The following is a 25,891-nucleotide window of genomic DNA, read 5'->3' as shown; positions in this document are numbered from 1 at the left end:
GGCACAAAGCTCACTGAGCCCTTGTGAGCGCTGGGGCCTAGGTCTGAGGGGGCCGCGCAGGCCCTGCCCCTCCCGCCTCGGCCAGGGTGGGGAATGGCGGGAGGAATGTGGGCAAGAAGCCGGGCAACTGAAGGTTCGCCTTGTCTCCTGTCCAAGATCTCGAGCATCAGGAGGGGCTGCTCTTCTGTCATTCCAGGCAGAGGGGCGCAGGGCGGGTGAGGTCTGAGTACCCTCGTGGAAAAGGCTCTGGATTCAGGAAGCCGGTAAATGTCAGTGTGGCCCCAGCTGGCCTGGGAGCTGGGTAAATTTGGGAAAGACTTCTGAGTGTCCAGCCATCAAGCTCACATGGATCCCACCCCTCTGGAGGTAACTGCTGGGGTGCTCCCTAGGGTCCTGCTGTGTGAGCAAGGAATGGCGTGTGAAGAATCCAGGATTCAGGTTTCCTGAAGTGTTTTAGGTCTAGGTGGTGACTTGAGGATAGAAAGAAGTTCAGTTCCTCACCCTCTCGTGCCTGGACAACTGTTAACAGCGACTCTATCCTTTACGCAGAGGCGGCTGGCCCGGGTGGGGGGTCCAGACGGCAGCAGAGCGTGGACTAGCTCCTGTGGACAACCTCCCGTCTCCCACCACCAAGGAGCCCAAGACCAGCACTCTTAGCTGGCCCTCCAGGCCCTCTCTGGTCTTGGCTGTGTCACTCCTCTTCCCAAGGCTCTGCTCCAGCCCCGCAGGCTTGCTGCTGCTTCCCGAATTCACCCAGGCCTTTCACACTGTCATGAGTTTGCTCAGACATGTGGGCAACGTCTTCTGCTTAGGCCCTGTGCTGAACACAAGACCTAGAAGAGGAAAATTCAGTTTCTGCCTTGGGGCCCCCAGTCCACTGGGGAAGACAGCCATGAGAAAAGAGGATGGTGGGGACCCAGGGCCCATGTTCACACGGAAGCATGCACAACAATGTTAACTGCAACACTGTTTGTAATTGTGAAAGACTGGCGGGGGGGTGGGAATGGAGGCAAAATATTCATCGATAGAGGAGGGTTTAAAGAAACTATGATTCGCCCCTACTACCTGGCTACTCTGCAGCTATTAAAAATAAGGAGGTAGCCCTCTACGGCCTGACGTGAAAAATATCTAAGGTATTTTAAAGAGAAAATCAGTTGCAGAACAATATAGAGAGAGTATGATTCGATTTATGTAGATCCCCTATATATGTCTAGATGTACAGATCTTGAGGAATACATCCCCAACTGAGAAGAATCTCTGAGAAAGAGAGGGAGAAATGGGGGGAAAGGGCGACCAAGATTTTGTCATTTGTTCAAATATTTTAAAATGTAGTAACAAAGGATGATGATAAAAAAAAACAAACCAACCAACAGCATCTCCAAGGGACAGAGGTAGTGCAGAGAGGATGGCATGCTCTGTTGGGGAGGGGAGATGGGTGTCACTGCAAGTTCCAGAACTTACTTCCTAGCTGGGTTTTGAAGGACGAGTAGGAGTTCACCAGTCTTAAATAGAGGGTACCCACTGAAATTTGCCCACTCTGAGTTCCTTTCATTGATCCCAGTGGCATCCTGTTTTGCTGCAAAAGTGAACGGTGGCTGGGTATAGGGCTGGGTCGCACTGGGCTGTGGGAAGGCTGTTAATTTCACTTCCTCTGAGCTCCTAAAGCACCCAGAACCCTCTAAGCATATGCACCACCCCCCTCCTGGTTCTACAGGTATTTATATTTGCACTTGGCTCACCAGTCTGTGAGCTGGGATGGGAGTGGGGTGCTGAGAACAGGGCTCACTCATCAAACAGTCCTCAGGCCCATGGGACAGGCAGTCGGGAGACGGCTACTTTCCCCTGCCCGCAGTCTGTCTGGAGAGCAGCAGGGAGGGGCAGACACATACACATAATGCTGAAATCGGGTGCCATCAACTCCAGTTCCGTGCCTGCTTGCTTGCCTTTATTCCCTGGTCCGTGGCCAGAGCTGCTGCCTGGTCGCAGGGCTCAAGAACAGAAAGGGGCAAGACTCTGTCCCCGGTCACCCTGCCCGAAAGAGGGGCAGCTCCTACAGAGAGGCCATGAGAAGGCTCTGAGGACAATGGCCCCACCGGGCCCGGCTGAGGGAAGAGGCATGGGCAGTGCAGGACCCTTCCAATAACTAGTCTCTCCATCACTCTCCAGGGCCAAGGACACCCTGAGGCAGGAGCCGAGGCAGCAGGAGGAAGCCATTCCAGAATCAGAAAGTGGGGCTGTTCGCCCACAGAATCACTCTGGAGATGTTCTGGGATTGGGGCCCAATTTGCCTCACGGAAGGCTGTCAGTGGAAGCAGTCTGGCCTAGGGGCCCTTCCAGACCAGCATCCACGGCAGCACTGAGCAGATGCGGGTGAGGCTGAAGGCGAGGAGCGGGGCGGGGTGTCTACATGTAAGAAAAGGTGAGGGCCTGCGGAAGAAGGGACTCAGGGAGGTACCAGAACCCGGCCACTTCTCGCCAGCCCCATCACCTCACACTGGAACTCTGTGACGGCTTTGTGCTGGCCTCTCTGCTGCCCCTCCTGCCCCTCACTGTCCGTCCTCCACACAGAGCCCGAGTGATCCTGTTAAAACCTAAGTCAGACGCGGCTCTGCTCCACTCGGAATCCTCCAGCGGCTTCTCCGCTTACCCAGGCAAACAACAGCATCCCCTGACCTCAAGTCCCAGGGGCCCCACCCTGCTGACATCACCATGGCTCCCCTGACTTCTTGATCCTCCAACAGTACCCACCTGAGGGCCTTTGCACTTGCTGTTCCTGCTGTCTGGAATGCCCTTGCCGCTGCTACCACAGGTTCACTCCCTCATGCTGTTCAGGTATGTGTTCAAATGTCACCTTATCTGAAAGGCCTTCCCCGACAGCTCTATGGGAAATAGCTATCTACACCCCACTCCATCTTTGTCTCCTCATCTGCTTTATTTTTCTTTATATTTTTATTATCTCTCTCTCCTGACCAGAACACAGCTCTTTGAAAGCAGGGACTCAGTTTTGTATGCTGCGGTATCCTGGCACCTAAATGGTGCTTAGCATATATTTGTACTTAATAAATCAATACCTGTTTGTGGGAACGAACCAACGAACAAATGAATGAACGAACGAATGAATAAATGAATGAATGGCTAGTGAGAGAATGGAGCCGCCTTGTTCTCTCCTGGAGGGCCAAAGAGAGCCTGTGGATGTGGGGCGGGAGGAGATGCTATGGGCAGACCGGCTTCGGCTCACTATCAGGGAGAAGGCTGGAGTGGCTGGGAGCCTGCCCAGGAGAGCAGCGGGTGACCTGCCGCCGGAGGTTCTGAGCCCCCCCCCGCCGGCGCAGGCCCTCCTACGGTGGGCAGAGCATGGGATGAGACAAATCAGAAGTCCTTCTGACCGTGGTGGTGTGGGTGGGTGTGGACGTGTATGAGAGAGGGAGGAAGGTGGAGGCCGAAGAGCAGAGTAGGGACATACCCACCCGGGCCCCAGGCCTTCAGGCTGGCCTCCTCACATCAGACAGATGAATGGCCTGGGTTCAGATGATAAAGAGAAATGTGATGAATTTCTGGGTTTGCCCTCATAGATCTCATTTTGAGGCTGCGAGGCCGGGGCTGCTTGAGAACCTCGTTTAAAACCTCATATCTCCAAAAGTTGCCCCATTCTTTGTCAATTTCTGTCCCATTACCAAAGAGGAAACTGAGACCCAGAGTGGAGGTCCTCGCCTCCACACCTTCCCGCTGCTCTCCGCCTCCCCCTTTGCACCGCTGCAGGCACCACGTGTGATGGTCAAGGGCAGCCCAGTGAGGAAGGTTTGGATCGACATTGTATGAGAGAGAAAACGGAGTCTGGGAGAGGTTTGAAAACAGCTAAGCTGGGACAGGCAGAGGCCAGCCTTCCCGCCCCCCGCCCCAAACCTCCCCAGGGTAGGAGGTGCTGGGGCTGCTGGGGCTACATTCCCCAGTCACCTGCGCAGAGAGCGTGCTGTGGCACGCGGCACGTTGGCTCCACTGGGGGACTATTCTTAGATCTAGGGAGCTAGGAATGATGGATTTAGAACCTACGACGTGGAAACGTGTTGGCCTGTTTTATAAACAACTGAAATCCTCCCCACGGACTGTCTTTCTGAATTCTGTGTTCTCTGTGGGACTGCTGGCTCTCTGGGCTTCCTGGCCGCACCGGCGGAGGGAACAGAGAAGGCAACTATCCTTTTCGAGGGCCTACGAGGACCACAGACGGTGCTGGGGCTTTTGCATGACCCATCCCACTTAGCAGGGCGTCCTGGGAAGATGGCACGGTGATCACACTCTGTGGAGGAAGAAACAGGCTGGGAGAGATGCTGGAATGAGCCGGCCTGCTGTGCAGCCTGGTCCCGCCAGCAGGGGTCTGGTCCTGGTGGGTGGAGCGTTAAGGGCACAGGTGGCACCTCTGGAGTTCAATTCCTTCACGTGTTGCAAGGGACTCTCCTAACCTCTAAGATTTCTTCGCTGGAGGTGACATATCATCCCCTGTACAACTTGGTGGCCTGTCATCCCCACCAGCCAGGGACCCTGTTCTCCATAGGTTCCAGGCTGCCATCGCCCCTCTCTGAGTGTGTCCCCAGACCTGGCCAAGGGTGCCCTGCTGGCCGTGTACCTGGTCCCAGAGGCTGCCTCTATCAGTGTAGCCTGAGGTCACCTTAGCTGCACTGGAGTCCACGCCTGCTGACTCCTGCTGAGCCCACAGCCCACATGTATACTCCTAAACTGTGCACAAGAAGCTGTCCCACCTGGCCTGGCCTGTGTGCTGCTCTCTGGCCCTGGCCGGAACTTTCAAGTTGTCTCCATTAATTGTCATCTTACTAAACGAACACAGCGATCCCCGAGGGGCACCCGCGGAGAGGCGGGGGCACAGATGCAGCTCTGGGACCAGGGGCAGTGGGACTCCTGCCATTTCTGGAAGCTGGTCACCGACAGAGCGTCTCTATGCTGTGCTCCCCATGCCTGTTTGGGAATCACCAGTGTGCAGGATAAGAGGCTGGGAGTTAGAACAACAGTGGGGGTGGAGGTTAGAAGGTCTGTTCTGGAACGCAGAGCCAGGGCCAGAAGAATCCCCATGCAGATCAGAAGATTAGGGCTCTAGAGAGAAACTGCTGGAAAACACAAACCTGAGAAGGAATTCTCCCTTGCTCTCCAGTCACTTACTAAAATCCTACTGAGTGTCTGCTCTGTGTTTGGTGCTGCACCCGGTTCAGTTCAATGCTGTTGGCACACAGCAAGAAGCCCTCAGACAGAGCGGGTAGCCAGGTCTGGGGCACCCGGAAGAGCGGTGGCCAGTTCCTCAGAGGGATCAAACCCTTTTGGGAAGAGAGTCTGGCTCTTATTTATCTTTCCTTTTACAGACAGTAAATTTTTACTGAACTTCATGACAGTCAAAAAGAAGAAAGAAAGAAAGAAAGAAAGAAAGAAAGAAAGAAAGAAAGAAAGAAAGAAAGAAAGAAAGAAGGAAAGAAAGAAAGAAAGAAAGAGAAAGAAAGAAAGAAAGAGAAAGAAAGAAAGGAAATATAATAGTATGAAATAGTGAAAAAACTAAGGGATTTAATCCTTTTAATTTACCTTAATATATTTTTTTTCCTTTTTAGAGCAGTTTCAGGTTCCCAGAAAAATTGAGCATAAAATACAGAAAGCTCCCCGTCCCCATACATTCACAGCTTCCCCACTATCAATGTCCCGTACCTGAGTGGTACATTTATTACAGTCGATGAACCTACCCTGACACCTCATTATGGCCCTAAATCCACAGTTTCCATCAGGGGCCACTCTTGGCGTTGTGGTACATTCTGTAGGTTTAGGCAAATATCCCACGACATGTATCCACCATTATAGCGTCAGACAGAGGAGTTTCGCTGCCCTAAGTCCTCTGGGCTCCACCTATTTATTTATGGTTTTATCCATCAGAGTGAACACCCGAGTGGAGAGAGAGTTCTAGAGCGCCCGAAGGTTCACGCACGGCTCTAGCAGGAAGAGTAGAGCAGTAATAAGTCCTCCGGGGGCGCGCGGTCTAATGGGGGAGCAGCAAGCAAGCAGACACACGAATCAACAGGATGCAGCCAGTGAGAAGAGCTATAAAGAAACAGAATGGAATGACACGACCGGGACAGGTGGTCAGGAAGCCCTACCCAGTGAGGTGGCGGCCTCTGAGCTGTGCCCTGGCGGACGAGAAGGCGCCCACCACACAAGCACCGGGAGGAAGAGCTCTCCAGGCCGAGGGAACGATAAACACAAAGTCCCGGAGGGGGACGTCTTGCCGGTTGCAGGCCGAGGAGGCCAACGCCTGTGTGGGGCCCTGGGAGCCGGGGAGAGGTGGGCCTTGGGAGGGAGGGAAGGCCTGCTGAGGAGTCAGGAGCTTATTCTAAGAATGCTGAGAGAAGCCCCTGGAGAGTTTTAAGCGGGGAGTGGTAAGACCTGACTTAATTAGAAAAGGCTGCTCTGTGAAAGGGAAACAGAGACATTCAGGAGGCTCCCCCCCCTGCAGAGGACCGCATGAGGGGGAGAGACCGAGCGGGCTCGGGGCAGAGGAATTTACTCTACTTTGACAGGAGGGTGTCTAGGACCTGCTGATGGACTCTGACACAGGGAGTGAATGAAAGGGGGGTTCACTACAGTAGCGCTGTGCGTGAGGTCGAGGGGCCTGGGGGAGGGCCAGGCTTGGCGAGAAAACCTGAGAGTTCCGTTCTGGACATTCTAAGGTGGACGTGCCTATTAGACATGAATGAGTGAATGAATGAAAGCAGACTTCTGGCGAGCCTAAGACATTATGAACCCGAGTGAGAAGTGGGAAAGCGCGGGAATGACAAACATAGGCGCTCCCCAGTGAGCGGCGGGCAGCTCAAGAGCTAACGGTGGGCTTCTGAGTCCATGGGGCCTTCATTCGGGGCTCAGTTTCAATGTCACTTTCTCAGAGAACTTTCCCTGACCACTCAACCCCATCCTCCTAACCCCTCACCCTGCTTTATTTTCCTTCCTGGCACGTAACACCCCATCTGATATTTACTTGTGTCTCTACTAGAACGAAAAACTTCATGAGAGGAAAAATTTCATTTTGTTCAACTGCTGCATCCCCAGCACTGAGAACAGTTATGGGTATATATAAGGTACTCAATAAATACTCGTTTTAGGAATGAATAGCTGTTCCTTGCCCCAGCAGGAGCTCATTCCCTTGAGAGGAAAGCCCAGTCGAAGAGCTGGGCAGGCCGCCCTGGGTCACGAATCCAGAGGAAGGCTGTGGGGGTATGCGGAGGCGGCAGTCGGGGCAGCCTGTGTTGAAGGGACATGCAGTTTGTAGAGTGCCTGCAGCCTCAGTTGTGGGGAAGAGAGACATTACAGCTAACGACCGGTCAGACTCAACCTTCGGCTCTCTCGGCCCGGCCTGGCCAAGCCTGTTCCAGCTCTTTGAATAAGCACCCACTGCAGCCCCCTGCAGGCAGACCCCCCACGTCCCCAGACCAGGAAGAGTCCCCAGGGCAGCATGTATCTTAAGTTCTCACTGGATGAGCCCGAGACTCTGGAAACAACTGCTGCTCCTCAGTAGCTATGGAGTCAGACAGGCTTGGATATGATCTTGCCTGTCACCTGCTGTGTAGATCTGAGCTTTGGTTTCTTCATCTGTAAATAAGGACGATCACCTTTCCTTTACAATTTTTCTTTTCCCGAAAGAAGGTGTAGAGTGCCCAGCGCAGAGTCCATCCTGTGACACATGCCTGGTTGACACCTGTTTCCCTCCCCCATCGCCCCAGCTGCCACCGGGTGGCCTCAGGCCTCCTGCCCAGGGTCCAGTTCCCAGCCCTCCTGGGTCTGCTCTCTCTTGCTGCCTGCTGTTAGTACATTTGGGAGAATCCCCATGATCAAAGCGTGCCATCCCTCCTCTCCTCCCACCCCCAAGACCCCTTGCATGGCACAAGTAGGGACACCTCACACGAGTTCTAGCTGAGATAGCTCAGATCAGAGACTGAGGTGTCCCGACAGGCACAAGCCACTGAGCATTGCTATGGAAACCACTCTGTTATTCCACGGTGTCACTCGTTTCCTGGCTCAGCTGCCTTCGTGGCACAGGGGGAAGGGCGGTGGATGAGGTACCGGAGGATGAGACTCCTAGGGGGCCTCTGCACCTATGGGCTGCACGAGCGAGCCTAACTCTCTGCTTCTTGCTGAGTCTTACCTTCCCCAGCTCTAGGCAGTAGGCCACTGTTTCTCAAACCATGGCCTTATGACTATCTGCACTTGTTAACAGCCACAGTTCCACAGAAGAAATCTGGACCCAAAGAGCTTTCATTTGGTGGATCACCAGAGCTGAAGTCAGAAGACGGGACCATGCCCCTGCTCCAGCAGGGGAACGCAAACCTTTTGTATATTAAGTCATCTCTTAGTTACTATTTACACCATATATGGTGCCCAAAGGTTGAAGGAATCTATTCCTGTCCTTCAAGAAACCAACAATCTTGAGAAGCATAAGTCCCGGGCCACAGGGCAGCTGGATCTGGGACTTGAGCTGCATGGGACCCTGGGCCTGTGTGACTCCAGGCCTGCGGAGACCAAACAGCACCAAAGCTGAACACACCTGCCAGGAGTGTAGAGTCCACCAACATGGGCAGTTCTTTATTCCGAGCATTCATCCAATCCACCAACATCCTTCTACTATCAATTCGAGATGCGGTACTATCTGGGTGCTCATGTGTACGAGGAAGGAGAAGGAGGAATGGGCAAAGATGAAGAAGATAATCCCCATTTCTTAAGGAACTCCCCATCTCTTACTAACCCAAATTTCCTGAGCACTCACTACATTCTGGGAATCCTGCAGCACCATTTCCACTCTCTCAGTTTGCACCTGTAATACCCGGGTGGGCAGGCATGTTCAGGATCCCTATTTCACCCCTGAAGAAGGTGAGGCTCAGGCTCCCCTGGAAACTGAATGGTGGAGCCAGAACTCAAACCAGGTCAGTCTGTCTCCAGAACCCAAGTTCTTAGCTCCTATGTTCCATGGCCTCTGTATCTCGGAAACCTCAGGCAAGCATCTTCTTCTCTGGATCTCAGCTTGTCTATGAAATGCAGAGGCTCAGTGATGCTAATGGGTACAAGAGATAAGGCAAACACTTGTGAGCCAAGACAGAGAATAGGAAATGGCCCCCTGAAGTGAGGCGTGAGGTGCAGAGATCAGTCTCCATAACTCAGGAAAGGAAGGCAGAGTGTCCTCCACCCACTGTCTGGGTGGAGTGAGGCCACCACGAGGCTTTTGCTTAAGGCTCAGAGCAGCAAGTTTCAGAGAGGCAAGGCTGACACCTGTCCACCTCCACCAATGTCTTTTCTCCCACCAAACCCAACTGCGCACCCCATCTACTCACTCCATCTGCCTTCCCGGCTAGGCCTTTGTTCATACTGCTTCCCCTACTCTTCCCCATCTCCTCTTACTTTCTTCCTCCAGGAGGTCTCTCCTGATCCTGTGGCTCTTCCTCCCGGATAGACTAGAACAGACAGAACAGGTAGCTTTAACTAGTTAAATGCCATTTCACCAAGAAGCCCCCATACCAATGGAACAGCATTTTCCTTTAAGATCTGGTCCTCGGCGGATGGCTCCCTGTCTTCACAATTTGCTCTGTCTCTACTGGAGAAAGAGCAGTGGCCCTTCTCCATCTGAATCTCTCACCGCAGATGTCAGTGAGGTTGCCTGGAGAGTCTGGAATGCCCCGTTGCCATGGTAACAGCACACCAAGGTTGGGGATGCTTTATCCCCCGTGAGCTGCCCTCGCAGTGCCATGCCAGGCTGCTGGTAGAATTGTCCTTGATGAGCCAAAAAAAAAAAAAAAAAAAAAATCCCATGAATGGACAAGCAACTGTTCCACTCGTGTTGAGGTTCAGCTCTTGCAAACACACTTGTGGGCCACTCAAGTGGCTGTTGGCTGATAAGGAGGCGAGAGCCCGGCTCTCTGTGCTATGGCTCACTCGGGGTAATATGGTCTTTAACTGGCTCAGCCAACAAAGCAGGCCCTCCCCCACTCCAGCCCCCAAATTACCACTTCTCTTGTTTGATGCTGCCAGCCAGGGATCTGCCTGCGTGGACCCTGGCAATTAGCACAGCACTTGCATTTGTTGGGGAATTAAGAGTCACTGATTAGTCTAATTCCACGCCATTTACAGGCAGTGAGTATCAGCCTGCGATTGACTTTTCCCAACAGTGGCCCAGAGGTGGCTAGATCATGGCCTGAGTTTGAAATGGAGGCAAGGGCCTGGTGAGCCAGACTGTGAACCAGGAGGAGAGACAGGACTCACCTCCAGGCCTGGCAAAATGTCAGCCATTGCCTCCCCCAGTTCTGCCTGCCTAAGGGAACCAAAGACCAGAAGAAGGTGTCTCCAAATTGAGGTCACACCTGTCTCCAAGTCAATCCTGCCCAGAAAGGGAGCCCATTTCCCTTTGACAGCCTCCCTGCTGACCCCCACTGGGAATGCCCAGCCAAAGGACTAGTGACCCCTAAACTGAGGGTTTCTGAGGCTAGAGGGTCTGAGTTAATTGTAGCTGGACGGGCAGGACCCTGACACTCAGCCTACACTCTGTTGCCATCTCACCACCTAATGGCATCTGTCCCCCAAGTTGATGTCTGGCTGGATCCCCTTGGAATCTGAATGCCCCACGATAATTACCTTAAGATTCCTGCTCTCAGACCCCTCGCCTTCCTGCTGAAGGACCCCCAAACAGGCCCTCCAGGATATGTAGCCTCCAGGATACATTCCCAGGATCATAGAGGTCCCTATACCTTGGATGGTTGATCCCTATCCTGACCTAGCAAGAGCCAACTCCATAGCTAGTATGGTTCCCCTGGGTTTCTACCCTCTCCTGCCAATTTGCTTGTACGCAGCAGAGAGGAGGCATGAGCATGTGGAGCTCGCAGACTATGTGCCCATGGATACTGGGTAACTTCCAGATCCCCTCAAGGAACAGCATAAGCATTGAAGCCTCGCTGGACAGGCCTTGATGACTGAGCTTCCCCTGATTCCAATGTCCCTAATTTCAAGCTTGCTCAAAAACAGTGGGCTAAAGTAGGTCTTTCTAAGTCACTCAAAAACAAAAACAAAAACAAAATTTGAGTTTACCTTGACAGATGCCATCAGGGGTACAGAATGAACCATCAAGGAATATGTAGTCTAGGTGATCAGAGGAGACTTCCCGACGAAAAAAGAAATGTTAAGGGAGGGGGAGGAAGGGCCTCCGAGCAGGAAGAACAATGTGAACACTTGGCTTGCTGGGAAGGTAGATGGCGCTTGTAGAGCTAATGGTGGTAGCTTGGTTTGGTGGAAGAGGCAGTGCACAAGGCAGTAGAAGGAAATCAATTGGGAATGACAGGTAGGGGGCATATCACTGCAGATGGCTCAGAAAATACAATCCTCAAAATGCCTGACTACAGATTTTGGACTTTATCCAGCAGCCATTGGAAGCCACTGAGACTTTTGAGCAAGGGAGGAGCAGAATCAGAGCTGTGCTTCAGAGGCAAAATCTGGATAATAACTGTCATCATCATTGTCATTGTCGTCACGGTGGGTAACACTGAGGGAGCACTTGGGCTGAATGCGGAGGAGGGGCCACAGGAAGACCGGCTTGGAGGCAGAGGCAAGGTCCAGGGGAAAGAGCATGAGCGGAGCCCACACTGTCTCAGATGTGGTGGGATGCAGAAGACAGACGGCGGGAGAGAAAGCAAGGAGGCACGACCCAGAGGGCCTGGCATCTGTGAAGCTGCGGGTTTGGAGGGGTGACAGGAGCCAGCCTGAGCCAGAGGACTGGGGGGATGGAGGTCACAGCTAGGTCTAGGATGTGAGACTCTTTGATTCATAAGCCTCGTAGAGGGATCTAGAATCCACTCTCAAGGGCATGGTCAAAATACCCCTCCTTGTCACCCTGACTTCAGGAAAACATTTGGGGAGGAACAAACCATGGCAGAAGGGCAGCTCTCTCAGGCAGATTTCTCTCCCACACTCCGCCCTGATCCTACCAACCAAGAACCTGCTGGCTGAAGTGAGAAGGAAAGGACCCTGAGGGGGTGTCCTCTCCTAGCTTTGACCCTTGTACCTTCTTGTTTGGAGGTCTTTCTGTCACGAGAAGCATCAGACTAGGGCCCCCAGATAGGGAAGGGGCCCTGGTTTTAACCCACCTTGCTTGCCTCTCTGTCCTTAGGGACTGCTGCTACCTGTGCCACTGGGGATGAGGGCTCTCGGAGGGATGGCAAGAGCTTCCTCCTCCAAGACTGCTCTCACTCCTCATGACCCACATGGACCCTCTGCTTTGATCAGGAGGTCTTTCCACCCTGCTCCACCCTCCTGCTCCACAGTCTCTGGCTGTGCTCCCACACGCTCCTTCCACTTCTTCCAGTCAGGAAGGCCCTTATCCATTTCTCCTGGGCCAGTCCAAATCCTCATCTAGGCTTCAAGGCTCGCTCCAGTCCTCCTTCCACTAGAAAGTCTACAACGAGCACTCCTTCCCTGAGCTGAGCTACAGCACTTCGAAAAGAAATTCCAGAGCAGGAAGGGAACTTTGAGATCACTGGCCCAACCGTCTCAACGCGACCCAAGAGGACACTGGGCACTAGAGAAGGGAAGAACTTGCCCAAGGCAGAAGGCCTAGGATTAGGTAAATTCCCTGGACAAGCCTCTCAGAAACTTCATGGCTCTGCTTTGTTTTGCCTGTTCATAACACAGATTGGGGTCCATAACATTGGCCGGGGGGGGGAAATGCCTCCTGTATCTCTTCTCCTCTGGCACAGAACCCTGGCTTGCGGGTAGCTCAAGAAATACAATCCTCATTAGCCAAAGGCTCAGGAAGGCAACAGGTCCTGAAGAAAAGCAAGACACAGGTGAAGAAGGAAGAAACTCCTCCTTCCAGCAATTCTCCACTGTTCTGGGATACAAGCCAAGCCTAGCCTCTAGACTGGGGTAGGATAGAGAGGATGCATTCAAAAGGACTATTACATCCAAAGGGATTTCTGCAACCAATGCCAGGGTCCCAGGCCAGAGCTTCCTGGGAAAGCAGCTCGAGAGGCGGGCAGAAGGGGTCATGCTGAGGCCAGCCTCTGACCTGGGGGCACTAGTGATGATGGTCACACCAGCTCTGGGAAGATTTTTCATTTAAAGTTGAACCTTCAGGTTTTTAGAATGAAAACAACTCTTCAAGATCACCCAATCCAATTCCCAAATTTTTCAAAGAGGAAAACTGAGGTCTTGGTAAGGAAAGAGACTTGATCAGGTCCTACCATACCTCAGGGTCACAGCCAGAACACAGCTCCAAACCTCTTCTCAACTGGGTCCCACGTCGGTGCGGAAGGAGAGCCCCGGGGAGGGGTAAATGGCCACCAGGACCTCCTACGCTGTTTTTTAAAATGTCCCAACTCAATTACTGACTAACAGGCGATTCAGGTTTAAAGAAAAGTGTTGGGTTTGACTAAGGCTCCAAGTGAAGAAGTCACTTGCTTGAGATCATGCAGCTAGAAAGAGGTGGTGCCAAAACTCAAGCGCAGATTGATCTGGTTCCAAAGTCCTTCCTTTTCCCACTGGCTCATGCTACCACCCACACCGCCTCTAGGCTCAGAAGAGAGGAAGAAAGACAGGATAGACAGACACCCTGAGAGTCTGCCAAAGGATTCCATTGGACAGAAACTTCCTAGGGGAGCCCCTCTTTTGCCTGAGATCCCGAGCCAGGTGCTGGAGACACGGAGAGGAAATGAGATCCAGAAGCACGGAGACTAGTAGGAAACTCCCAGGGAGATTCTAAATGAGCAGTGATAAAGGTTGGAGGAGAAGCACACACAGTCCTTGAAATTCTAAGAAAGAATGAGGTTGAGGAACAGAGAACTAGAAAGGGATGGTGCGAAAGAACTGGCCGGCAGGGTCCTGCCCGAGGATGCGCGTGTCCACCCCTGCCCCCCGACCCCCACCCCAGGCCACAGTCCTATCTTTGTGCTCGTGGAGCATAGCGCCATGCCTGGCCCACAGAGGCAGGCACGACAGAGTTGCTGAGTCAGTACACAGATGAATGAAACTCTACCCCAAAGGGAACTGAGATGCAGCTCCAGTCCCTGCAGAGAAAGGGCCTGCCCACCCAGTGGGGTCCTGCACCCCCTTCATCTGTAGAAGGGCAGGAGGCAGCTGGGGGGGGTCCAAAAATGCTGACACAGAGAGGGACAAGAGCTTCCAGCCCCAACCGACTCCTCCATGGCAACGAGCTGACAGAAAACTGCACAGGAGACTGAGAAGCCAGTTTTAAAATAAAGACACAAAACACTCTGAGTCTAACATCACACATGCAAAGCAGTAGCTCAGCCTCCCAGGCCCTGAGGAGGGGTAGGCACAATTACGAAAAAGGTACCTCCTTCCAAGCTGCCCATTCCCCCGCCAAGGGCCCCCTGTGCCTCCCTTCCTCCTGGGTACTCTTCCAAGAGCTGCCAGGCACAATCTCTCTTGCTTTGCACTATATGGCTCAGGCACTGCGTCAAATCTGACAGGCAAGGGGAGAGGCTCCCCTGGGGCTGGAGCTGGCCAGGTCCTCCAGCAAACAGGCCGTGGCAGCCGGCTTCCTGTCACACCACACCAGTGGTCGCTGCCGCAGGGGGCCAAGGAGGAAGAGCAGGGCAGAGACCTCTCTCCTCTTTCGGTCTCCTGATGGTCCAATCCTGCTTCATCCTTCAGGGCTCAGCTGTATTTGCCTTCATCTCTCCAGGATGACTCAATCGCACACAGCTTCCAGTGTAAATCCAAAGCCCTGTGTTTACATTTCAAATATAAAACTTTTCATTATACTTCTGCTTGCAGAAGTCGACAAGACAGTCTACTTTGCATTATACTTCTGCTTCCTTATTCTGGCCCCCTCCCCCCAGTAGAGAGCCTGGTCTGTGATAAAGCCTCAATAAATGTTTTCTGAGTTGAATCAACAGCACGAGAAAACATTTTAATTTGAGTGGCTGGAGACCAACCCTCCTTCGGTGTATGGGAGTCCATCCACTGAGACTAACTTGTGCCTCCAAAGCCTTGGTTGCTTTGGGAACATGACGGCGGGATCACCCCCTCTCTGATGCTGCTGTCCTTCCCGCTGCCCCACCGCTCCCACTGGCTTTCTGTCTACCCCAACGTGTGCTCTCCTTTATAGTTCTATAGACGTTACCATATTTGAAAGGATACCCCCGAACAAGCTGGGTTCAATTCTAGCTATAGTGCCTCCTGTCTGTGCGAACTTAGGCAAGTCATTTAATCTCTTTGAACCTTGTTTGCAGAATGGGAACAGTCCATTGCTGTATCTCTATCCTGCCTACCTCATAAGACTGGCAGGAGGAACAGAGATGACAAATTGTAAAGACGGCTCTAAAAGCTATAAGGTAGGGGCGCCTGGGGGGGCTCAGTGGGTTAAGTGTCCGACTCTTGGTTTTGGCTCAGGTCGTATCTCAGGGTCCTGGGATGGGAGCTCCGCAGACTCTGCTTGAAATTCTCTCCCTCTCCCTCTGCCCCCTCTCACACATTCTCTCTTTCTCTCTAAAATAAACAAATAAAATCTTAAATAAAATAAAAGTAAAAGCGGTAACGTGGTATCTGTGCAAAGCTAAGGTGGAGTGGAGTGTGGTTTCCCAGATTTTGTGAAAGAGGAAGCTGAGGCCTAAATTCAGGGAGTGACTTGTCCATGATCACACGGGGAGGTAGTGGCAAAGCAGGGTCCAGGTCTAATTCCCGGTCCGGAGCTTCCCCCCAATCCTATGCTGCCTTAGAAGTCCCATCCAGGCATTCTTTGGCCAAAGCAATTCCACATTCCATTAAACTGAGAAGCACTTTGGATCACCTGCAGAGTATAAATCTCTGAGATGGAACGGAGTCCGGCTCTCCCCTTCCAGGCAGAATGCCACCTGAAACATTCTCGGCAGGGCGTTAACTCTTACTCGCCCACCAAACCTTCCCTCGCAGTCTCTCCGTCCCCGCTAACCAGCCCCGCACCAGAAAGGCCATCCTGGCAGGTCAAACAGTCTTGCCCAGGTCTTCAATCCAACCCCAGAAAGAAACATAATGAATGCCACACTGCAGGTACTGGAGAAGCGGATCGGGAAGAGCCTGGACAGAACACAGAGGAAACTGGTATGGCTCTGACTGCAGACTTCAATGGAAAACCACGAAGGCTGCTCCAGCACTTGACTCGGGAAGTAGGGACACCAATTCCCTAGGGTGTAAAGTCAGCAGAAACAGATCTCAGAGAGACAGGAGGGACACACAGGTCTCACTGCCCAGATTCTAACCACTTCCAGGCCCACATGCCAGAGTTGTCACCGATGAAGCCTCTTCGGACCTCAGCAATGACTCTGAACAGGAGGGAGAAAGAGAGCGAAGGGAATGTCTTTGTTGAGAACCCTAGCCCTTGCGTGGTGTAATGGTTAACTCTGGGCCACCGTGGCTAGCTTATGGTGACCAGTTGTTTGGTTAAACACCCATCTAGGTGTTGCTGTAAAGGTATTTTTTTTTTTTGAGATGTGATTAACATTTACAATCAATGTGGTGGGCCTCATCCAATCAGTTGAAGGCCATGAGAGCCAAGACTGATGTTTCCTGAAGAAGGAATCCTGCCTCAAGGCTGCAATACAATACAACCCTGCTTGAGTTTCCAGCCTTCGGATTCAGGACTGTGACATCAACTCTTACCTAAATCTCCAGCCTGCTGCCTTGCCCCAAGGATTTCAGACTTGGCAGCCTCCACGATCATGTGAGACAATTCTTTAAAATAAATAGATAGATAGATAGATAGATAGATAGATAGATAGATAGATAGATAGAGATCAGTCCTATCAGTTCTGTTTTTTTGGAGAACCCCAACTAATACATGAATACATGTGAGGTTGGGTGTTTTCATCTAGTTTACCTCATGTAATCCTCCTAAAGACCTGAGAGGTAGGTTTTGCTATTCTGATGTGTGCTTACAGATAAGGAAACTGAGGTCCAGAGAGTCGAGTCACTTGGTAAGGGAGACCCCAAAGCCCATGCTTTACCAATTTCATCACAGGGCCTGAGGAAGTAGAATTTCCCTGAAGAACGCCAGGACAAGACTTTCTCACAAATAGTACTGCTGATTCCTGAGTTCTCCTCCATGGGCATGTAGTTGGTGCCAACAAGAACTGGGGGTATGAATAGGTTTGCTCATTCAAGCAGGACATGGTCTTCAGGCTCTCCATTCTTCCCTGGGATGTGTATCTGATTTGGGATTTGGGTCTGCATCAGTACTCCAGGGTCTCAACTGCTTTTAAAGCTGAGCTCTGAGTGTCAGGGGAAGACACGGATTTTGTTAACCTAGGAGTGGTCTTCTTCCTGAAGGCAAATCCAGGCTGGAGCCTCTTTCCATCTGACTCCTGGTGGGAACACGGATGGACTGTGTTCTCTGCCCTAAAGGGGTTGCGTTCCCTGGGGCGGGGACGGAGCAAGCTCCCTTTGCTCTAACCCCTTGGGCTGCCCCTTCCCTGCCCCAGGCTGCTCACCACTGTCTCCGGGGAGGTGGGAGGCTTCTTCCCCTGAACAACATTAGCCCAAGGATGGACGAACCTCTTCCTCAGCTTCCACTAGGGTAGCAGAGGCAGGGCGGGATCTGCGGGTGGAGGCTTACTAAATGCGAGGGGCACTAAAAAGAAAGAATCCCAGCAATCCAAAAAAAACATCTACAGGCAGGCAGGGCTGCCAAGATGAGGTCTCTGACTCTTTGCTATCGTCTCTCTCCCTCCAAGGGGAGACACATACACCGGCAGCAGCCTTTGCTTCCTGTCATTTGAACCTCCCGCAGTTCCCACTTGGTCACTGTCTTGCCTACTGTCAGTGCTTGCCGACATGTTAAGGCACACAGAAAACGTGATCATGTTTGACACGCTGGCTGAAGGGAGAGGTCACTGTGTGGCCCCAAGACTGGCTCCTGCCAGACGGGGGTCATGGTCCTCGCGTCCCGGTTGGGGAATCTGTCCTTGTGCCTTGCTGCCCTTGTGACCCAAGTCAAGAGATCCAGAATCGACTCTGCCTTCTGCCTAGGCCAATGCTTTCATTTCTGGGCTCCGCTCTGGGGGTCCTACTTCCTCCTCCGATAATGGCCTGGAATGTGGTGACAAGCACATGACATCACCCATCAGATGAAATCTCAAATAGAGAAGTGGCCTTACTCATTATAGACCAAAGGGTCCTCCTTCGAGGACCAGGAAAAGTACCACTTTCCCTCAGGAAGCCTGCCAGGACAGGTGCATTGTTTTCTGTATCTATTGAAAGACCAGGGATTCCTCCCCTCCTCTGTGGCTGGTGGTACTGTGCACCCCTTCCTCCCCCCATAAAAGAGTCACATGCATGTTTACAGTAGCCACTAGAGCTTACGGTCACCATCAGCTGGCTTTCCAGGGAGAGGCAAAAGGTAGTAACAATAATAACTAGCATTTACTGAGCATGTACAATGGACTAAGCACTACTCTGAACACGTCACATGCATTAACTCACTAATCAATCTTCACCACAACCCTGAGACTTAGGTCTTTCCATTATACCCATTCTACAGACAAGAAAACCCAGGTGCAGAGAGAGAAAATGACTTGCCCAATATTATATAACTAGTAAGCGGCAGAGCTGGGATTCAAACCCAGGTAGTCTGGCTCTATAGCCTTTAATCCAAACAACTCTGCCAGGTTAGTTTTATTAATCCTGTTTCAAAGATTGAGGAAATTGAGGTTTGAGCACTGGACTAAGATCTCACAGCTTCTAAGAGGCAAATCAAGTATTCAACCCAGAGGTCGCATCCCTTCTCAAACTCTCCCTGGTGAGGATTGTGTTGCAACCACTCCAGGCTGAGTTCAGGGAGGCCAGCTGACTTCATTCATCCCCTGGGTTGAAAGGCCACAGAACCAGGAATGGATGTCCGCTGCTATCAGGAAGGTTCTTCCAGCAGCTGACTTTGAATGAGTGAGGTTTCCAAGGTACTTTATATATAAAGATTATATATACACATACAATATGTATAATTCTCTCCTTCCCTTAGATGGAAAGAAGGCCTTATTCCCGCACACACACTTTCCTGTTACTGTATCTAAACACTATATGGTTATAGCTTCCTGGGTGTCCACTCTACCCAGGTGTTGCTCTAGAAGTGGTCTCATACATGAGCCTACTTGTGTTGGAGACTGAGTGAGACAAAGGAAGCAGAGTGTCCCAGTGGAAGGGCAAAGGCTTAGAGGGACCCAGAGCTACCAGCCACTTCCTGTAGGGATTTAGGCCAAGTTTCTTAATCTTTAAGAATTTCAATTTCCTTACCTATAAAACAAACAAACAAAAAGCAGACAAAGAAATTCTTCCTTTCAGGGTGGTTATGAGAAAAAAAAGAAGGATGAAATTTTACAGCGGAGAAAGAAAACATGTCTATTAAGCGCCTAAGATGTGCCACGCCCTACATGGATGTATCTCAATTACACTTCACAAAAATCCCATGAGATAGCTATCTCCCCTTCATCATTAAGGAAACCGAAGCTCAGAGAGGTTAATGCTTGTTCACTGTCACATAACTAGTTAGTGGCGTGGCTGAGTCGTGAACCTAAACCCTCTGGCTTGAGCCCGGAAGCTTCACCACCACACCAACTGCCTCTCTACAAAGGCCCAACAGGCTCCCCAATTCGCATTCATTGCGAGGGGGCACCATCAGCCTTTCCCCGTCAGCTTGGCCCTCTCCTACAGGACCGAGGTGGCACAAACCTCCCCATCCCCAGTCTTGGTTTCGGTGAGGTTTCCGTAAAATGTAGGAATGGAAACTCCACGCTTGAACTTGAATGACCAAAAGGAAGAGCCCTTCTGCCTCTTCTCTCAGGTTTCTGGTGGGATTCTTCCCTAGGCTTTCAGATCCCATGGGAGGGAGGCGAGGCCATCGTGGTAAGATTGCAGGGGTTTGATTCTGAGCGACAGAGGCTGTTCCTTTGCAGAGCCTTGAGCACCCATGCCTGGGATGTGGCAGCTGCTGTTGTCTGGGAGATGGGTACAGAGAGATGGGCCTTGGCAGCACCAGGCCCAGGGGGTGACTCAGCACCAGCCGGCTCTGGCCCTCTGCCCCTGCAGGACAAACCGCAGAAATTCATGGGTCCTCAGAGCGGCTCTGACGGGGCTGTGGGGCCTGGCTCTGTGGAGCCCTAGGAGCTCGTGTGGTTCTACCTTATGCCCATAGCTCCCGGTCACCCAGCCCTATGGGGTCTGCCTAAAAAGATCCAGAAGAGGTTTCCTCTTCTCCATCCTCATTTTTGCTGTCCTAGTTTAAGCCCTCATCATCACTTACCTACCACAATAATATTAACTAACATGAGCTTAAAATGCATTTTTTTCTTATTCTTTCTTTAAAAAATTGTGCTAAAACATACCTGACATAAAGTTTGCCCTTTTAACCACGTGCGAGTGCACACAGCTCAGTGGGCTGAGGTACACTCACGCTGCAACCGTCACATCTTTGCGTCTCCCCGCAATGACTCTGTACTCATTGAATAATTACTTCCCATTTCTCCCCCTCCTCAGCACCTGCCACCCACCGTCCTACTGTCTGTCTCTCTGAGTGTGACTGCTCTCAGTACCTGCTATGAGTGGGGTCACACAGCATTTGCCCTTTGTGACTGGCTTATGTCACTGAGCACGACGCCCTTGAGGTACATCCGTGTTGCAGCGTGCGTCAGAATGGCTTTCCTTTCTAAGACTGAGTGTCCCGTGAAGTGCATTTGCTTATTTAATCCTCCCAAGAGTCCTCCGAGGTAGATACATTATTATGTCCACTGTACAGAAAGGAGACAGAGGGCGAGAGAGACGAAGCGCTTGGATCACTCAGCTGACAGGGGGCAGAGCTGAGATCGAGGCCCAGGCACTCCAAAACCTTGTGTTTCCCTCTGCAGTGAGCTCCGCGCCTTCTCCCCAACATCCCTCCTGCTCACAGGCCTCCTGAGCTCCACTCCCCATCAGGGCACCGATCTTTCTAAAAGGCCAATCTAATAGTATTACCGCTCTCCTTCAAACCCTTCCTGGGTCCGCCTGTCTACGGTGGTCTTAAACCCACTAGCACGGCCTTCAGGCCCTCAGGCCCGGCCCTGACCCAACTCCCACCCCCTTTTCTGGCCTCTCCCCTCCACTCCCCCACACCTCAGTCCTCAGCACCCAGACTCTGTGCCTTTCAACCTGCTGTTCTCTCTACCTGCAATGCCCGCTCCCCAAATGAGGCAAACCCCAACTCATCTTCGAAGGCCGAGCCCGAGCGTCCCCTCCTCCTCCCCAGATCCCTCCAGGCAGCTTGTCTAGCTTTCCTCCGTGCTCCCGTCCCACCCAAACATCGCTCTGTAAGAGAACGGCTCACGCGCAATCAGACTGGTCAGTTTAGACCCCCACGTTCCATGCTCCTGTCGTGCTGGCCAACATATTCGAGTATGAAGACTTCCTTTCAGTATCAGAGAACCTCAGGACCTTTCCAGACACACTGATCAAAGCAATATGTAATAGTAAGACGTCACTAGGAATTCAGTAAAGCTTTTAAATGTAACTGTATCTGAGTCAATAAGACACCACCTCTATATATTCGAAAACAATGCTGCTTATAGGTGTATGTAGCGATTTGGGGACCTTGTTCCACACTCTGGATTCAAAGTGCCAGAGCTTACATCTTGTGAGCCACTGCTCTGGCCCAGAAAGTGAGCTTTTTGATGCAAGGGAAGTAACACTGATGCCCTCTATTATATTCCGGGCTGTGCCAGTCACGTCTCGTTTTTATTTCCTTTAAATCTCAAAAAAATCCATATTTTTTCCAGACAAGAAACCAGAGGCTTGGAAAGGTAAAGTATAGCTGGTCTGAGGTCACACGGTGAAAGAGAGGCCACATGGGATTTGACACTCCATGTTTTTCTCCTTTGCCAGATTGCCTCCAGGGTAAGGACCACAAGGTATCCATCTCTGAGTTCCCAGGGCCTCCCTCCGAGCAGTGCTCAGGCAATGTGGTGGCATGGCTGACACAAACCAGAGAGTCCTTCCCCCACACATTCTCAGCCCACCTCCACCCCGCTCCCCACCCCCCCCACCCCCCCGGCTTGTACCAGAGTCTCTGGTCTGGTTTCCCCAGCTGCAGGCGAGCACAGAGAGGGCACGGTGCAAAACTCAGAGATGGCAAAACATGGCCTACTTCTCCTCTAGGTGCTATTTCCCTCATTTAGTAGGTACCCCTGTCCCAAGCCTGGCTCGAGGCGCCCCCTCTTCAAAAGCAGCCCTCAGCCCCTGCTCCTGTGCCTCCCCCAAACTTCCTGTCCATCTCCACCGCAGCCTGCTCTCAGCTAACAGTGGTCTCAGACTAGTTCCCACCAGATCTTAATGCTGGTAGAGCCAGGTGTGGCCTTCCCATGGCCACTTGTGTTTTAAACCAAAGGACAGGTGCCTCAAAATCTAGCTGGTCAGGAGCCATGGGAGGAAAAGAATGGGTTTCAAAGTCAGACATCTCCTGGTATCCATCCCTGATTTTGCTCCTTCCTTTTTGAATGCCCTTGGGTAAAGCACTTAATTTCTCTGAACCTTAATATCCTCAGGTGGGAAATGGGAAAACAACCAATCTCACAGGGTGAATATCTAAAGGCTATTTAATCTTTCACTGTGTGGTGGGTTAGTGGCCCTCCAAAATATGTGGTCACATCTTAACTCCCCCAAACCTGTGAATGTGTCCTTATTTGGAGAAAGGGTCTTTATAGATGTGATTAAGGATCTTGAGATAAGAAAATTGTCCTGGATTATCTGTGTGGACCCTAAGCACCATCACAAAGGTCCTTTTAAGAGAAAAGCAGCAGGGGGTGAGAGGATGGGGTAGCCGGGTGATGGGTATTAAGCAGGGCAAGTGTTGTGACGAGCACTGGGTGTTATACACAACTAATGAATCGTTGAACACTACATCAAAAACTAATGATGTACTATATGTTGGCTAACTGAACATAATACAAAAATTTTTTAAAATAAAATAAAATAAATAAACACACACACACAAAGAGAGAGGGAGAGAGAAAGGCAGAGGGTCTTCTGACACACAGAGAAAAGTGGAGGAGGCAATGTGACCTTGGAGACAAAGACTGGGGTGATGTGGCCACAAGTCAAGGAATGCCAGCAAAGGGCGCCTGGGTGGCTCAGTCGGTTAAGCGTCTGTCTTCGGCTCGGGTCGTGATCCCAGGGTCCTGGGATTGAGCCCCGCATCGGGCCCCCTGCTCGGCGGGGAGTCTGCTTCTCCCTCTGCCTGCCGCTCCCCCTGCTTGTGCTTGCTCTCTCTCCCTCTTTCTCTCTGACAAATAAATAAAATCTTAAAACAAAAAAGAGAAGAAAGAATGCCAGCGGCCATCAGAACCTGGAAGAAGCAAAGGACGCGCTCTCCCCTAGAGTCTTTGTAGATGTAACTGTGTGACTTCGTTAAGGACCTTGAGATGAGATCATCTGGGATTACCCAGGTGGGCCCTAAATCCAATGACAAGTGTCCTTATAAGAGTCAGACCAGAGACACAGACACACAAAGGAGAATGCAATGTGAAGACAAAGCAGAGAATGGAGTTCTGCAGCCCAGGCACTCGAAGCGTCTGTCTTCGACTCGGGTCGTGAGCCGAAGACAGAAAAGGCAAGGATGGATGCTCTCCTGGAGCCTCTGGAGGGAGCATGGCCCTGCCGACACCTTATTTTCAGACAGAGCTGTGCCTCTCGGATTGTGGTACTTTATTACTGCGGTCCTGGGAAACGAACACAGCCTATCTCCCTAACTTATCACATATCACCCCTTATCTCCTGCTTTATGTTGGAGCCATACAGACCACATGTATAAGAATGCAGGCTTCTGGGGGAGTGGAACTTTGTCTGATGAGGGTCACTACTGTAACCCTAATGATTAGCATGGTGTCAAGTACATGGTAAAGGCTCGATCCGTTTGTTTGAATAAATGAATGGACTGTAGTTCTCAGAGGGCAGGGGCTGTATGTGATTTACTTCTACATCCTCAGCACCCGAAGTATAGTACCACGCTCTATACATGCAGAACTACCTCCTCCCTTCATATATTCTAGCACTGAAGGAGCAACTCTCTGAAAAGGGGGCAAATCTTACCATGCTGGTACCCAGAGATAAGCCTACCGGCTTCAAAGAGTCCTTCAGTCCTTTCTAGACCTTGTTTCCAAGTTCCTTCTAAACAGAAGCCTTGGAGAGAACCCATGACTGCAGAATCCTGGGGATGATATTGTTTAATTAAACAGAGACTCAAGTCACCAGCCTCTGGCTCGGGCTGAGCCTCTGGGACCTGAGCAGGCAACATTTCATCATTAGGAGGAAAGGAGATGACAAACTCTTTCCTGAAAGAACCCAGCAGGCAGTCAGAATTACTGGATGTGGATAAATAAAACCATTATTTCCAAATACATATCCCAGGCAGCACTAAATGCATTCTCCGTATCACAGGCAATACTAAATTTAGAACTGGCAGTTTGAATCATATGCCGATTCCTGAAGAGAAACACCAAATTCAAGGGGGAAAAAAAATCAAGTGAAATATGAAAATAAAAATGCACTCTTCGTCCCTCAGAGCAAGCTGTCAAGAGAGGTGAGGGAGAAGTTTCCTACACAGAAGTCTGGCTAGAAGGTACTGGGGCGGGGGGTGGGGGTGGGGGCAGGGCCGGGCTGGGTGTCACAGGGGCAGGAACCTCTGGGGAAGCCTCTGGAGCGCCTCTCTGCGCAGAACTGCAGGGGCAGGAGGGGAATCTGCGCGCTGAGCAATCATGTGGGCACACTGTTTCCGAAGTGCTACCACACACCGTCGCACTGAAGCCTTTTCTCAATCCTGCGGTGAGGTGCCGTCACCCCCATTCTGCAGCTGAGCCGAGCCCAGAAGGGTGAGGGGACTTGCCCAACTCATACAGTCAGGGAGGAGAACAGGGACTTATTTTAATCAAGTTCTAATTTTGGAATAGTGTTAGATTTACAGAGAAGTTGAAAAGACAGTACGGCTCCCAAATGTCTCTCCCCAAATAGGGGGGGCCTTCTTATTAACATCTTACGTGACTGTGTGGCATCTCTGTCACAACAAAGAGACCACTAGTATTCACTAGATGCTACACTCTGTTTAGATTCCCGGAGTTTTCCCCTACTGCCCTGCTCCAGAACGCCATCTGGGGCACCATGGAAGGCTTAGCTGCCATGTCTCCTTAGGCTCCTCGGGTCCGTTACAGTTCTTCTGGCTTTCCCTGTGCTTGCTGGCCCTGACTGTTTGAGAAGTACTAACCAGGTATTTTGTAGGATGCCCCTCAGTTTGTTTTTTCCTGACCTTTTACTCATGGTTAGGCTGGGATTCACAGAGGTGAAAGCGCCCTCCTCATTGCATCATATCCAAGGTACATAACATCGACACAATTTATCACGGATGCTGTGAACCCCGGTCATCTGGCCTCAGTTACGTTAGTTCGCTGGGTTTCTTCACTGTAAAGTTCTGCTTCCTTTCGCCAGCCGTCCCCTGTCTACTCTTTGGAAGCAAGTTGCTGAGCAGAGCCCACACTCGGGGAATGGGAAGTTAAGCTATGGTTCCTTCACACGGGAGTATCTACATAAATTATGTGGAATTGTTCTGTATGGGAGAGCAGGGATCAAAATCTGGTCTATGTGACATACCACCTAAAATATGCCCCCCTCCATTTTTCTCTCATTGCATCCTGTTTTTTTTCCTCCTTAACAGTATTTCTCACAATCTGCAACTACATATTTATCAATGTTTCATGTATTTATCAATGTGCTGCCTAACATCTGCTACTCCCTGTGTCCTCAGGTTAGCAGGCATCATGAGGTCAGGGACAGTTTTGCTCCTTGCTATGTCCCCAGGGTCAAGCAGAAAGCCTGA

General features: G+C 51.4%; 1 protein-coding gene across 16 annotated transcripts in view; it reads right to left on the bottom strand.

Moving 5' to 3' along the window:
• Nucleotides 1-25,891, bottom strand: part of SERGEF (secretion regulating guanine nucleotide exchange factor) — a 217,128-nt gene that overhangs the window by 6,833 nt on the left and 184,404 nt on the right. For 2 of the 16 annotated variants that reach the window (XM_025894498.2, XM_025894500.2), the window contains one exon: nt 9,363-9,482. The exons of 13 other annotated variants lie outside the window; for them this stretch is intronic. In XM_025894498.2, coding sequence (XP_025750283.1) covers nt 9,406-9,482 — 77 coding nt within the window. In that variant the 3' untranslated portion in view covers nt 9,363-9,405. Of the gene's footprint in view, nt 1-8,817; nt 9,086-9,362; nt 9,483-25,891 lie in introns of those variants that run through there. One more of the 16 variants, XM_073882858.1, reaches the window with a different exon arrangement.

Source organism: Callorhinus ursinus, unplaced genomic scaffold (assembly GCF_003265705.2).
Source record: "Callorhinus ursinus isolate GAN/ISIS: 27379988/994484 unplaced genomic scaffold, GSC_fseal_2.0 scaffold49, whole genome shotgun sequence".
Taxonomy (NCBI): Eukaryota; Metazoa; Chordata; class Mammalia; order Carnivora; family Otariidae; genus Callorhinus; species Callorhinus ursinus.
Note: the sequence above shows the minus strand (reverse complement) of the source record. Positions and strands in the feature narration are given on the sequence as shown.